The 15,319-nt window shown below is 37.1% G+C and overlaps 3 protein-coding genes across 3 annotated transcripts in view; all 3 read left to right on the forward strand.

Moving 5' to 3' along the window:
• Positions 1-3,403, forward strand: part of LOC132169996 (synaptotagmin-2-like) — a 4,670-nt gene extending 1,267 nt beyond the window's left edge. Inside the window, exons 2-8 of the mRNA XM_059580927.1 lie at positions 39-140; positions 1,358-1,432; positions 1,722-1,798; positions 1,886-2,132; positions 2,229-2,579; positions 2,748-2,879; positions 3,058-3,403. Coding sequence (XP_059436910.1) covers positions 39-140; positions 1,358-1,432; positions 1,722-1,798; positions 1,886-2,132; positions 2,229-2,579; positions 2,748-2,879; positions 3,058-3,186 — 1,113 coding nt within the window. The 3' untranslated portion in view covers positions 3,187-3,403. The remainder of the gene's footprint in view (positions 1-38; positions 141-1,357; positions 1,433-1,721; positions 1,799-1,885; positions 2,133-2,228; positions 2,580-2,747; positions 2,880-3,057) is intronic.
• A 1,886-nt stretch (positions 3,404-5,289) lies between these two features.
• On the forward strand, positions 5,290-10,510 carry LOC132187864 (L-ascorbate peroxidase 3). The gene is made up of 9 exons (XM_059602300.1): positions 5,290-5,553; positions 6,204-6,328; positions 7,043-7,092; positions 7,237-7,302; positions 7,384-7,432; positions 8,677-8,759; positions 8,851-8,930; positions 9,028-9,130; positions 10,079-10,510. Exons 1-9 carry the CDS (start codon positions 5,441-5,443, stop codon positions 10,274-10,276), a joined length of 867 nt encoding a protein of 288 aa, XP_059458283.1. The 5' UTR covers positions 5,290-5,440; the 3' UTR covers positions 10,277-10,510.
• A 3,288-nt stretch (positions 10,511-13,798) lies between these two features.
• Positions 13,799-15,111, forward strand: LOC132166871 (myb-related protein 308-like). The gene is made up of 2 exons (XM_059577714.1): positions 13,799-14,378; positions 14,490-15,111. Exons 1-2 carry the CDS (start codon positions 14,116-14,118, stop codon positions 14,896-14,898), a joined length of 672 nt encoding a protein of 223 aa, XP_059433697.1. The 5' UTR covers positions 13,799-14,115; the 3' UTR covers positions 14,899-15,111.
• The last annotated feature ends 208 nt before the right edge of the window (positions 15,112-15,319 follow it).

The following is a 15,319-nucleotide window of genomic DNA, read 5'->3' on the forward strand; positions in this document are numbered from 1 at the left end:
AGCTGCTTCTTAATACTGTTTAGTTGGGATGATTTCAGGTGATAGATTTGCAAATCTTTGCTGCACCACGTATTACTCTGAAGCCCTTGGTTCCAAGCTTTCCTTGTTTTGCCAATATCTCTGTGTCTCTCATGGACAAGGTTTGTGATCAAGGGTATATTTATTTATCATTCATCTTATATTGCTTAGGTCCATATCACATGGGTACTTAAATATGTTTGAAGTATATGCTTGTTAGATTGGGTGTAGGGAGGTGTTCTCGAGTCTGTATCTAACTGGCATGTCCAACAAGAGGAAGAGTTGAAATTGATCTTCTGGTTGAAGTTCCTTGGATAATTTTTTTATTTTTTTAATCCATTCCTGTTGACTGATTTGAAACGCTAATTTGACACCAGGATCTTGAGGTACTGTGGAAAGCTTTGAGAATTTAGTCGTTTCTTATTGTCCTAGCATTTGGACATCTTTAGGTGTTTGATGGGTCTGAAAAGTATAACCATAACCCCATCTTATACAGGCACTGGAGTTCATTGAACATAGATTTTCAATAGTGTTGGTTGGTCTGAAGACTTTACTAAATCACCGCTGCCATTTCTTCTTAAAAAATTAGGTCCTCCTCAAGTTCCATCACCAATATGCTTAGTTGGGAACTAAAATCCTATCATCGTTGGAGGTATATAAGCCACCTTTTGAATATGCATTTATACTTTCAAAATTTTGTGCCACATTTGGAGGTTTGCAGTAATTCCAAGCATTAAGCCAATGAGCTTTAGCTTAAATGGCACGTTCTGCTCCTTTAAGAACAGGGTGAAGGGTGTGGTTGTTTGGTTTTTAAACCCACCAGGTGCATTCAACTTACCAATCAAAAAATAACTTCAAACATTAGGTGCTCCAAGTTCTCATTCCAAATTATTTATCTCTTAATGATTTGAGTGGTCAATTTGGTTGTGGGTTTGGATAAACAATTTAGCTTGTCTGCTTTATTTCTGCATAATTTGCCAGTGTTGGTACCCTATAGTTGGCAGCTATGGCAATGTAACTTTAGCTAACGATTCCATTTTATGTCAATTTTGAAACACTAAAATATAAATTACTCTTACCCACCACAAATTTTAAATTATCTATTCAGTATGTTCAGAAAAATTCTGACATTGAATTTCCACTAATTATCCAGGATGGTCTTTCATTTGGAATCATCTTGGTCCAACTCGTTTGATATTTGGTTCTTAAACTGACATGGGATAATTGACTATAGAATGTATCCTTTTAATGTGGAATTCTCCTCTCTTGATTATATATTATATATACATAATTTTTTTGTTTTTTTTTTTTTTTTGTTTTTTTTTTTTTCATTTTGCAGCCACATGTTGACTTTGGACTGAAGCTTCTTGGGGCTGATCTTATGTCAATACCTGGCCTCTATCGGTTTGTCCAGGTACACCACCTTATGTTATATGTTTCATTTACTCCTTCCCATGACCTCTTCTTATCCTTTCTGCTATCCTAGAGGTTGGGATAAAAGGTTTTGTTGAATTTTTCTAGTTCCATTCACTTAAGAAGGGGTATGTCCCTGAATTGCATGGAGAAGTTGTTTTATGTGGTAAATGGATGTTTGGGCATTGTGTTTGCCTAACAAATATTTGCTCATTGATCCCAGATATTATTATCAGTTCTATTATTAAGTTCCATGGTTTTAACTGTTTCTTGAAGCGGTTTTTTTGCAGGAGCTTATAAGGGATCAGGTTGCGAAAATGTATCTATGGCCCCAAACCCTGGAAGTGCCTATTTTGGATCCAGCAAAGTATGTTCTTGCATGGTTTTCTACATTTATATATCATTGGGTAGTCAATTCTATGATTTGGCTAACAAAGCTAATTGGAATTTGTAGAGCTTTCAAGAGGCCGGTTGGACTTCTCAACGTCAAGGTTGTGAGGGCCATGAAACTAAAGAAAAAAGATATTCTAGGTGCATCAGACCCTTATGTGAAACTAAAGCTCACTGAGGATAAGCTTCCTGCAAAGAAGACCTCTGTGAAACACAAAAACCTAAACCCTGAATGGAATGAGGAGTTCACCGTTGTCGTTAAAGATCCAGAAACACAGGCTTTAGAGTTTCGTGTTTATGATTGGGAGCAGGTATTTTATTCCAAATATCTGGTCATAATTTTTTTTCCGTGTCTTATGCCCAGTGTCTGAAGCTTCTCCACCAACCCCTCCTTCCCCTTTTCTTAGGTTGGCAAACATGAGAAGATGGGTATGAATGTAGTCCCTTTGAAGGAACTCCCCCCTAACGAGCCAAAAGTTATGACTTTGGACCTCCTTAAAAATATGGATTTGAATGATGTTCAAAATGAGAAGTCACGGGGGCAGCTTGTAGTTGAATTAACATACAACCCTTTCAAAGAGGAAGACATACCAAAAGCTTTTGAAGAAACAAATACACTACAGAAGGCTCCGGATGGAACGCCTGCCAGTGGAGGTCTGCTTGTAGTTATAGTTCACGAAGCTCAAGATGTTGAAGGGAAGCACCACACTAATCCATTCGTACGGATTCTTTTCAGAGGGGAGGAGAGAAAGACTAAGGTATGAAGATAGCATTACCAGTTGCCAAAATTTTATATCCTTCAAAATAGGCCATACCTTTGAGATGGGTTGTTTCAAGGTGTCATTAGGTAATGATATAGGTTGCTTCATGGTCTATGGATAACAAATCTTTTATTTTTTTATTTTTTGTCCCTTTTCCTTGTACAGCATATTAAGAAGAACAGAGATCCAAGATGGGAAGAGGAGTTCTCGTTTATGCTGGATGAGCCTCCCGTTAATGACAAATTGCATGTGGAGGTTCTCAGCAGCTCATCAAGAATAGGCCTGCTGCATCCAAAGGTACAATAATTTACTTGTTGACTGTAGTTATCATGGTTGGTTGATGAAATTTCCTAGTAAATGCCATTTTTTATTTTTTATTTATTTTACAGTGGCTTTAAAGTAGTTATCATAGTATCATTTTTCGACTTGATTGAAACCGGGCTTTTTCCTTTTTTTTTTTTAATTTTTGAATTAGGAATCTCTGGGGTATGTTACTATCAATCTTTCAGATGTTATTTCCAACAAAAGAATCAATGAGAAGTACCATCTTATAGATTCCAAGAATGGACGTATCCAGGTTGAGTTACAATGGAGGACTTCATGAGCATGCTTTTTTTTTTATTTTTTTTATTTTTTTATTTGTTTTGTTTTGGTTTTCACTTTGCTAGTTTGCTGAGTTTGAATAGCACATGACAGGGAAGACTTTTTTTTTTTGTCATCTTTATACTATGTCAATTTGTTTGTTTTTCATGTACATGATTGTAATAATAACTACAATTTCGATTCATAGTTTCATTGAGACATTGCTTTGCTTTTGTTTAAACATTATCATAACCCAACGTGTCAAATGCTTGTAATTTTCTTGGAGTGACGTTCTTTTGAGTAATGTAAGGTTATTGTTTGGGTTTTTCTATTGGGCCATGAAGATAGGACAATTTTTTTTTTCCCTCCAAAATCCAGTCTATAAAACTTTCGTGTTTCTTGAACACTTGAAAAGTACATAGTTTTTTTTCAAAAAATTTTTAATTTTTAAATTACGTGTTTCTCGCACGCTAATTAAAAAATTATGTATTTTTCACACGTGAAAAGATACTACCATTATGTTTTCTTTTCCGAAAACAATGAAAATCTTGCATGCACGCGGCATAGCCACAAATTAGATGTGAATATACAAATAAATCTTAGGCATTGATGCGGGTTCTCACTCATAAACATCATGTCGGTAAGTTGGTTCCGCAACCTCAAAACTTGTAAATCACAATATTTTTTTGTCCTTGTAAAAATTTGAACCAAGATCTCCTCATCGAAGGAAAAAGATCGGGTGCAATTAGATGCTCGTGTATTGCATGTAATATAAGCAGTTTCACATGTACGACAGGTGCAAAGTTCACTAACTCTAGGCAACTTGAAGTATGAGGTACACTTGCCTGAGACAAGTGGATCCTTGTACCTCTTTTTTTTTTTTGGGTGGGACTGCCTGAATTGCATTTAATACGGGTATACATTTAATACGGGAGACTAATTAGAACAAATCGGTCTCATACCTGTCCTTTCTTTGAAATTGCCCGTACTGCATCGAGGGCGGATTGTAGGATTGTTCATTATTACATGCTATACATATAGATTACCTTGGCCAAGTCAATCATTCACTTATCATTTCTTTGAAACCGCCTACCCAAAGAGCTGGAGAATTACAAACTCCATGTGAGAGAGGGCTACTTTCCCAAGCAATAAGCCCACTATCCAAGCAAGTTGCTTCGGAATAAAGGGCCTCTTGTTCGAACCAAAAATTCTTGCCCGAACAGAAGAGAATCCCTTTGGGCCCCTTCACTTTTCCTACCCAATTACAACAAGCAAGGAAAATTGGTTGGGATCCCGATCTTGTAAGTCGGGTAGAGATTTCTAACAATTTTTTACCCAAATTACTAACAATTTGAGCGGCATATTTAATTTTGGATTGCCCCGCCACCTACTCTAACAGGTGGATTAGCAATTAGCAATAAGAAGATAAAGTTATTGAATTCCTTATATAGGATCAGGATCCCCAGAAATAGCTGGAGAATTGCTGAAGGGTTTTTTTGTTAATCTGGACCGTTAGATTTCTAAATCTCGCCACGTGTCCCATTTTAAAAAATAAAATAAAATATTATATATATTTTAAAAAATAAATATAAAATAAAATAATAAAAAATTAAAAAATTAATTTAATAATACGGAGTGATTGGCCACCCTAGCCCAGCCATGGGGGTGGCCGAACCACCCCCTAGGGCCAAACACAAAAATATTCTTTTTGAGTTTGGCCATAGGGAGTGGTCGAACCACCCCCTACGGCCATGGGGTGGCCCGCCACCCTCTATGGGGGAAAATGGGGTGGCTTTAAATGAATTTTTTAATTTGTTATTATTTTATTTTATATTTATTTTTTAAAATATATATAATATTTTATTATATTTTTTAAATGAGACACATCGCGAAATTTAAACCGTTGGATGAAATCCAATGGTCCAGATTTATAAAAAAAAAAAAAAAAACACTGGGATCCTGATGAATTGGGGCAAAGGAAATGGTAGGTTGACTTTTGCAATGTGGTAGCTTTTGTGGTATGGACACGTAGGGGTCTCAATCTTGATAAGACGAGAACCAGCGCGCGCGAGTATTACCTTTAAGCAGGCATGGACTTCTTCGGTTGGCTCAAAAAGCTCAGCGCCTCGAGGCTCGTTCCTAATCCAAATCCAAACTAATCACAATCTATTTCTTCGTTTCTCTCCAAAACCAAAACCAAAGCCTTACTCTCTCTCTCTCTCTCTCTGAGCCTCAGGAGTGTGCGAGTCGGCGAGTCGTTCGTGAGGAGCTTTTCGATGGCGTTACCGGTTGTTGACACAGAGTACCTGAAGGAGGTCGACAAGGCTCGTCGCGATCTCCGTGCCCTCATCGCCTCTAGAAACTGCGCTCCCATCATGCTCCGCTTAGCGTACTCTCTCTCTCTCTCTCTCTCTCTCTCTCTCTGTTTGTTTCTCTAGAAATTGCGAGAAATGAAAACGAAGGAAAAATTGAGTCTATAAGCCTTAGTAGCTTAGTTAATAGTAATATATTTGGTTTTACTTTGGTCTATCGTACTGTTTTCTCAGCAACCAAGCACGAGTGGTTCACTGATTGTATCAACAGTTCATGTGTTCATGAATTTTTTTTTTTTTTTTTTGTATGGCAATAGATGAGTAGAAAGGCAGAAAAGAATTACGATTATTTGGTATAGTAGAATCAAACAACTTATATATATATAAAATTTATTTTCCGTTGATTTCATATGGTTTTAATTCTTGTCATTATTTGTATTAATTGTTTTCTTTAATTTGGATGATGCAAATGCTTGTGATTTTCTGCAAAAAATTGTATTTCGTGAGATTCTTTTTCATTTGTCATATTTTGTAAGCAGATGTGTTTATTTCAATTGGTTTCTAATGGTCTCTGCCTTTCTGGTAGTTATTTGAATTATTTTGTCTTTGATTTGGATGATGCAAATGCTTGTAATTTTCTGCTAATAATTGTATTTTGTGAGTTTTTTTTTTTTTTTTTTTTTTTAAAAAAAATTTATATGCGTTTTTCTTCTTCTTTGATTTGTAGGTGGCACGATGCGGGGACATATGATGTGAATACGAAAACAGGTGGACCTAATGGGTCAATTAGGAGCGAGGAAGAGTATAGTCATGGTTCTAACAGTGGCTTGAAGAAAGCCATTGATTGGTGTGGTAAGGTTTTTCAGCTTCACTTAAAATACTGCATGTTGTTCCAAGATCCATGTGTTTGATAGACTGATAGAGAGCCTCATGTTGCTTGTTGAAAATCTCATGTGACATTACTCATTGAGGCATTTCTCTCTTGAGCCTGATATAATTTGAGAGACTTGGTTGGATGTTGGGTGCCCTTTGCTTTTTTAATAACCATGCCATTAAGGCTTTATCTACTTTATAGGGGTGTCTTAATCATAAGAAGTTGGTGTTTCCCCATCATTTAGTGGTAGTTCTCATTGACAAGCGCAGGTTGGGATAAAAGTTTTGAGTTTTGAGCTTTGAGCTTTTTAATTATGTTTCTATTTTGTTGGGGTCCTTAGGACAAGCACGTTAAAAGAAAGTTAGCTGAACAAACTGGAATGGCAATGGTTGCATTTAATACAATGGGGAAAATGGTTACAGGAATTGCAGGATTTATATAATTTCCAAAACTTTGATAAATTGGATGGAGCATTGTAATTATTGTAGGGAAACTATGAATGGTTGCACACGTTTAACATAGACTTGAAATTTGTTATGACTTTGGTCATTTTTATGTGTCAGCTTATGAAAAAACATTATAAAATAATCCTTTCCACGGTTAAATTTTTATAGATGGTTGTCTATTAAATTGATTTGAAATTGGGTTGTTCTTTACATTTTATTTGACTGGTCTTGTCTCTCTGATGTCAGAGGAAGTGAAGTCTAAACGTCCAAAGATCACATATGCAGACCTATACCAGGTGATTGTCGCGTTGAAAAAGTCAAAGTGCCTCTAATCTATGATTTTTCGTTGATCCATTTGGAAATCAGGAGCAAGAAATATGTTGGTATGATAAATCATAACGAATTGGAGGTGACTCATAATCAATTACTTGTGTTTTCAGCTTGCCGGTGTTGTTGCAGTTGAGGTCACTGGAGGCCCAACCGTTGACTTTGTTCCTGGCAGAAAGGTATGGCGTTGTGGCATATTTTTAGAATATAGCTTATGACCACATCATTCATTTTTGTTTATTATTTATCCTTCTTCTTAGGATTCAATCGTTTCTCCCAAGGAAGGGCGACTTCCAGATGCTAAACAAGGTGTGCCCAATACTTTAAATAGTATTTTTAATGTCTCTAATCACAAAGCTTTTTATATGAAGAAAAAAAAAATGCACGATGAATTTCTTTTTCCTTTATAGGTATTCTTGAGTGACTTATAAATTGTAAACATTTTTCATGTGAAGGTCTAGGAGTAGACCAGATGATCATATATTGCTCTTACTAATTTTATCTGCTGTATTTAAACATTCTATTGTATTGTGTGTGGTTGAAAATAAACTTCTGGTGGCTGAGCTAGCTGAATAGTGTAGAAAATCAGGGGGAATTTCTTTAGGCATAGTGGTTAAATACTAGGCTAGGATAGCAAAGATGGAGCTTTCTTGGCCATGATTTAACTACAGCTACAGATTACTCTCTTAGGTGAAATATCCACATCCTTAAAGAAGAGGCTTAATCATACATGTCAGAACAAATGTTTGTACTTAGTTGTAATGAATATACTTCTAGCTTTATGATACTTTTTTTTTGCTGTCCTAGTTCAGGTTTTAGGTTCATCTCTTCTGCGTGAAGATACAGAGACCTGTTATAGTATACGTAGGGATCCAATGATTTGTTTTTGGCTAAGCACAATAATAGGAGATATGTGCTACAATTCCCTGAAATGCAAATCAATTTTCACTCTCATATGTATCTATGCAAATCTCTCTCTTTGTGCGGAGGTTAGTATGCAGCTGTTTGTACTACATAGACAATTGAGATCTGTTAAACTTGTTTATAATTATAATCTTGCAGCAGGTAGAACTTTTCAATATCAAAGATGCTATGTGGAAGTAGAATGCAAAAGTTCAGAAGGGATATTTCATATTTTCACTCTTTTAAGTCATAAAATGGTCTTAAACTGCCATGACTCTCCCTCCCTTGCTGCTTTTCCCTCCCTGGTTTGATAAGTTATTTTGTTATGGCTGAGCCTTATGAGAAGTGTTTCTTTTGTGGTGCTTGTGTCTGTATGATTTGGCGAGGTCACATTTTCAATATCGAAGATGCTATGTGGAAGTAGAATGCAAAAGTTCAGAAGGGATATTTCATATTTTCACTCTTTTAAGTCATAAAACTGCCATGACTCTCCCTCCCTTGCTCCTTTTCCCTCCCTGGTTTGATAAATTATTTTGTTAGGGCTGAGCCTTATGAGAAGTGTTTCTTGTGTGGTGCTTGTGTCTGTATGATTTGGCGAGGTCACATAAAACACCATATGGTGTTGACTTTTCTGTGAATTTTGGTGGTAGGTGCTCCACATCTCAAGGACATCTTTTATCGAATGGGTCTGTCTGATAAGGATATTGTTGCACTGTCAGGGGGCCACACACTGGTAATTTTTTCTTAATGTTTTCATCTGTATATGATTTTCTTCGTTAATAGAAGCACATGTCTACACCATTTCTTGTACTCTTTTGTTACAGGGAAGGGCACATCCAGACAGATCAGGTTTTGATGGTCCTTGGACTATGGAACCTCTGAAGTTTGATAATTCATACTTTGTGTAAGAGCTTGCAAATTGTTATGTCTTTACTTTCTTACAGGTACTTTTGAGAGCCTTTGATTTTCAGTCACCCATTCATAGTTACTCTTGATACCAGGGAACTTTTGAAAGGGGAATCAGAGGGCCTTTTGCAACTTCCAACAGACAAGGCTTTATTGGATGATCCTGAGTTCCGTCATTATGTTGAGCTGTATGCAAAGGTAACATGGGCGTATTCCGCGAAATGACTAATATACAATTGTAACCCAGGTTATACTCCATGATTCAGAAATATACATAACCTATAGACAGGTGGTCACCTTTATCATGGTTCTATCTCGCTGCTTAAAAATGTAATGGAAACTTATCAAATATATATATATATATATATATATATATATATATATATATATATATAATGGAATTTATCATTGCCTGTTCTTCCCAACATAATCCTATATTAGTGTTCGTTATAATACTTGGCTGACCGCTTTTATCTGGTAATCAAATATGGCTGACCCTAGTAGTAGAGAAGGCAAACTCTGACCAATTCTGACCTGCCAACTAATTTGGATTAAGTAGAGGCAGATTGAGTTAAAAAAAATTAAAATTGTCTCTTCTCTTAATCCCTTCTAACAGACCTTTTACCAACTGGTAGGGTTTGGAGCAAGATCTGATATGGCAGACATGATACTGAGCCCATTCTAATTACTTTTTTCTTGACAAGAAAATATTTAGAGGTATCTTTGAGTGTCTCTCATTTTGTGAGATCCAGAGGTTGATTTGGGGTTGTTTTTCAAATAACCAATTTGTTCTGTGTTTAAACTCGACCCTGATCTAATCTTAGATCCCAAATGGGTCAAACCTGGCTGATTGCGAGCTCCCATGCTGTAATCAGTAGCTCATCAGGAAATTAAGCTGAGACATCGTATGGGTAATTTCTGTTTGTGATGGTTCTTGGATGGGGCTTTTTCAGGCAAAGACCCAACTTCCAAGTCTGCATAATTGTATTTATGATTTTGTTTCAGTAACTTGTATGGTACTAGCTTCTGTGCTATCTTTAAATAAGCTGTCCTTGCCAATTTAAACCTTTGGGGCCCCCTTTTCAGTGGCCTTTTTAATGTTATATGGTGTTTCTCTTACCTTCTGCTCAATTTGACCTAATGCAGGATGAAGATGCATTCTTTAGAGATTATGCAGAATCACACAAAAAGCTCTCAGAGCTAGGGTTTTCTCCTAGATCCCCTGGCTCTAAGGTAATTGTAAAGGATGGTATCATACTGGCACAGAGTGCGGTTGGAGTTGCGGTTGCTGCTGCTGTGGTGATCTTGAGCTACTTCTATGAAGTTCGCCGAAAAATGAAATGAACGTGGCTCTCTCTCAAATGTCGCAAATATTATCCCTATGATTATGTGGCACTAAGTTCAGTTTTGCAGCAGAACAGCTATATTGTTCTTCTCTTTATCTGCTAATAACATCAGCCAGGGCCTTTCTAAAACCTTGGCCGCTAGATAAACTGGTAGAAAGATACAAGTGAACTTTCTCGCCAATGATTAGTGAATATCAATACATGCTGACATATGAGTCTTTATAGATGTTTAGATACCCTTCTCTTCTCTTCCTCTTGAATGGTGTCCGTCAATTCTTAAGTTAATGGTCATCTCTGTAAAGGCTTGCAAAACTGTAACATTTCTGACATGCAGGCATGTGGGGCTTGAGCACCTCTGATGGGAAGAATATAATTGAGCAAATGGAATCCACCGTCTCTCTAGTAATTATCATATCATATCAGCCATGTGGTTGTTGAACAAGCGTCTGAAAAATGGCTAATCAATGTCTTGGAGAGAGTATGGTAGAGATGTTAGTTTCAGTAATTATGTTCTGAATTAGGTGGGTTTCGTTCCCTCCAAAGATTCGTGCACTTGATGTTTTCTACCAGATCTCCAAGAAACTTCCAACAACATTTTTCTCTAAGCAATGCTCTTTTATTGACCTCCTATTAATCTCTCTCTCTCTCTCTCTCTCTCTCTCTCTCTCTATATATATATATATATATATATATATCACTACTTGCTGTTGTCTTGCCTCCCATCCATTTATCTTGTTTTGATATTTGATATTTCTCCAGAAAATAAAAGAAAAAAAAAAAATTATAGTTTGTTTGTTTGTTTGTCCAGCCAAATGGACAGGTGAGAAAGAGTATGCCGCGGAAAGCCGGGCGGCCTATTTTGCTACATTGTGGGCGCAGAAGCTTGGACAAAAAAGAGAGGAGGATGTCTGAAAAAGGATACAATGGGCAATCATCCTATCCTGCATTGTGTGCAGGTCCACACAAATTAAAGACTTGAAAAAACCAATTTTAGGAGAGAGTAAATAATATTTGGAGTACAGAGAAAATACGAATTTTGAAGCAGTGTATGTATAATGTATCGATGATAATAATAATAATAATAATGTGGGGGAAGAGTAATGGTCCCCAAAGCACACCCCCGCATGAGGAAGGCAGCCAAAGAGGTAGGTAAAGAGTTTATGCCCCAGACGGTACGGAGAGAGTTTCCTAATCCTGGGTGTGGTACCCAAGGCACATGACATTCACGTTTTGCTCTGCTGGCTATCACCATAAATCCAGAAAAGAGAGGCAATAAGCCGATGGAGCCTGACTTCCTTAACCAATCACCAAAATTTCATATACATTTTCATTCTGTGTGTCGCTTTTTTGGTTCCTCCCCGTCTGGATTTTTTTTCTCATGTGGGTCTCTCTGTGTGTTAATATATCTTGCAGTGAAGACCTCGTTGGGAGAGTGACCCACTGTGCTAACAACTCGAGTTAAATGCCACCTAACTGATGGGGACGACGGCTGCCGTCCGATTCAAAGAGGACAGACAAGTGGGGGCATGCGATTAATTCATATGGGTGGTTAATTATTTTAACATCACCCAATAGGGTTTGGGGTTGGCTTTCTTTTTGATCTGTTTTGGTAAAAAAAAAAAAAAAAAAAATGTGGATAAGATTAGATGGGTTTTTGAGAGAAATGAGAAAGAAAGGTTTTTTAAGTACTTGGTAGATTAGTTCAACATCAAAGTGAGGCCAAAGTTGAACTGGGGGTGCAAGGACAGTCAGAAAGAGGTGAAAAGGTTGGTGAAATTAATACACCCCAGATAATCACACAAGTGGACACATATTTCTCTTTGAAAACAACGTGTGCCATGATCCTCCCAAGCAATTACTATCCACTTGATTTTCATGATGGGAGAGAGAGAGAGAGAGAGAGAGAGAGAGAGTCCATGTGTGGTGGTGGTGGGTAACAAACAGTAGCCAAATTGTAGGGAGATAACAACAAAAAGATGAATCAACCTTACCTCCCCATCCCTAACCCTACCATTTTGTGGCCTAAACTTGCAGCACAAGGGTTGGGGGGGAAAGAAAATTATAAAAAATAAAAAAAAAAGTGGAAGGTGAACCAAAGCTAGCCCACATGCAACCACAACCACACTCATTATCTCCTTTTCCTATTCTCTCCTTTTCTTTCATCATGCATCCTCCCTTAACCCAACCTCCAACTCTTCTAGAAACCCTCTCTCTCTCTCTCTCATGCATGATAGTGTACCCAATAGAATAAAGATCCACAACTACCATTTTTATACATATTCTTAAATAGCAAAACCATTTAGTACAATCCTATCCTCTCAATGTCCACTGCAACTAATTAATTAATTATTTGCAAAATTGACTATATTTTTGTATTTCTCCATTTTAATATGAACCCAACTCAGTACTATTTGAGTCTTGAATTGTTCCTATGGTGTAATTTTGAGCGTGCTATATGCAAAGTAATTAAATTTCCATAAAATTTAATTTAAGCACAAATATCTAGTGTCCAAAGTCATCTACAACACAATCCCACCTTTAGCATAAAATACTGCTAAAAGAGAATACAAAAAGAGCGATGGAAAACCCGACAAAGTACAAATATTATAGAGCAAGATAAAACCTAATAATATCTCGTAATGAACCAAATAAATGGCCTACCTCAATAGTATCTTGGCACAAGGTCCAAGAAAGGGGCCATGGGAAACTGCGGCTATTGAGGCGGTTCTATAGATGAGTTGTTTGGAGAAACGACTACTATAACGATAAGAGAACTTGATAGCCATAACAGGAAAGATAGCTCTGATAATAATTACATTGAGTTTGGAAAAAGGGGAACACTGGTTATAGAGATCAAAGGAGAAGGTGGAGTCAAGGATTTGTTGCAGGAAACCAAAAATGACATCGGAGTGTAAAAAGGGCGTCATCTTAATACTTAACTGCAAAAAAGGGACAATTAATTAAAATTGAAATGAACAAGGGTTAACGTTGGAAATATTCATGCGCGATTAAGTCCTTTATCAAGTGGTGTAGTGACAAGAATGTATAGTTGATATAATATAATATTAATAGACCTAACCAAATTCATATATAGAGTTAAGGCTTTGAATCAAAATGATTTTCCAATGTATTGTTTCAATGCCTTACTTGAAGACTGTCTTTAATATTATTAATCTCCCTAAACCCTAAAATATATATATATATATATATATATATATATATATAGAGTAGACCTTTAATTTAACAAAAGTTTAATGGTGTTAGTTCCAACAACACCATAAAATATCAGTTGTACATGTATTCTGGTACATGTTGTGTATTGAGTTTGGAGAAGATTTTGAGGGTAAACAAACATAATTAGTGTAAAGTTTGGACAGATAGAAAAAAAGGAAAAAAGAATGCAGAGATCACACCATACTTTATAGTATATCTTACTTTACACCTACTTGAAGGTAAGCCATAGTTAATGTTCCTTGAACTTATTATATGATGATGCCAATATCATCAAGAGAGAGGCCACCAGCCACTCCCCTCTAACCTGTCTCACCAACTCACATCTAGAAGCAATTTCTCTCTCTCTCTCTCTCTCTCTCTCTCTCTCTATCCTTCTCTCTCTCTATCTCTCTCTTTCCTTCTCTCTCTCTCATTCTATCTCTCTCACAGAGAGAGAGAGAGAGAGAGAGAGAGAGAGAGTCAAAAGGCTACATATAAAACCAAGCTCACCAAGTTTTTGCAAGGGCCGGCCTTAATGTACTTGTAAACAAACAAGAAAACAAAAACCATTTGCAACAGCTATAGCAGCAACTATAGTTTGTAGCTACTTGTAATTCCACTCAAATGGGAAGGTCTCCTTGCTGTGAGAAAGCTCACACAAACAAAGGAGCATGGACCAAAGAAGAAGATGATCGTCTAATCTCTTATATCCGAGCACACGGCGAAGGCTGCTGGCGATCGCTCCCGAAAGCCGCAGGCCTTCTACGGTGCGGCAAGAGTTGCCGCCTCCGCTGGATCAACTATCTCCGCCCCGACCTCAAACGCGGCAACTTCACCGAAGAAGAAGACGAGCTCATCATCAAACTCCATAGTCTTCTTGGAAACAAGTAAGTCTATATATAGGATAGTGCTAATATACCAACCGTAGGGAAAAAAAACTCCTTTTGTGGTTCCTTAAATTAACATCATGCAATGGGGTTTGTTGGATTTTGGTGTAGGTGGTCTCTGATAGCCGGGAGATTACCAGGAAGAACGGATAATGAGATAAAGAACTACTGGAACACTCATATAAGAAGAAAGCTTTTGAACAGAGGGATTGACCCTGCAACTCACAGGCCAATCAACGAGGCAGCAGCTCAGGATGCCACCACTATATCTTTTGCTGCTTCTGCTGTGAAAGAAGAAAAACCCACAATTGGAATATTTGGGGGATCAAAAGACATGACCAAAATCCCTGACTTGAACCTTGAGCTTAGGATTAGCCCTCCTTGCCAAAACCAGCCCCACGATCATCATCAGCCATTGAAGATCAGTACAGCTGGTGGGAAGAGTTTATGTTTTGCTTGCAGCTTGGGATTGCAGAATAGCAAGGATTGTAGCTGCGGGGCTGCTAGTATTGGTGAGTAGCAGTGAAATTGAAACTGGGTTGATTTGCATGTGTAACTGAACAGAATGGGAGAGAAATGAGAAAAAGAGATTGATATTAGTTAGAAAATCTCTCTAATTTTCTCTAATTTGTATGATTGGTAATGAATAGTGATAATATAGTACCAGTACAGTTGATCATTATTGCTCAATGTTTTCCCTCTATTGGTCTATTCAATGTTTTCTGTTTTTATTTCTTCTTTTTATATATATATATTCTCTCTGTTTTTCCTTTTCTTCCAGGAAAAAGTTGGGGCTCTCTCAGGCCCCTACCAGATCTTCAAAGGGCTATGTAGTTGTTGTTGATATTGTGCTCTCTCTCTCTCTCTCTATTGCGTGTGGGGTTTAGATATTCATTTTTTCCCCCAATGCAAATTATTACTTTGAAACATAGATAGTGATT

The sequence above is a fragment of the Corylus avellana genome, chromosome ca1, assembly GCF_901000735.1.
Source record: "Corylus avellana chromosome ca1, CavTom2PMs-1.0".
NCBI lineage: Eukaryota > Viridiplantae > Streptophyta > Magnoliopsida > Fagales > Betulaceae > Corylus > Corylus avellana.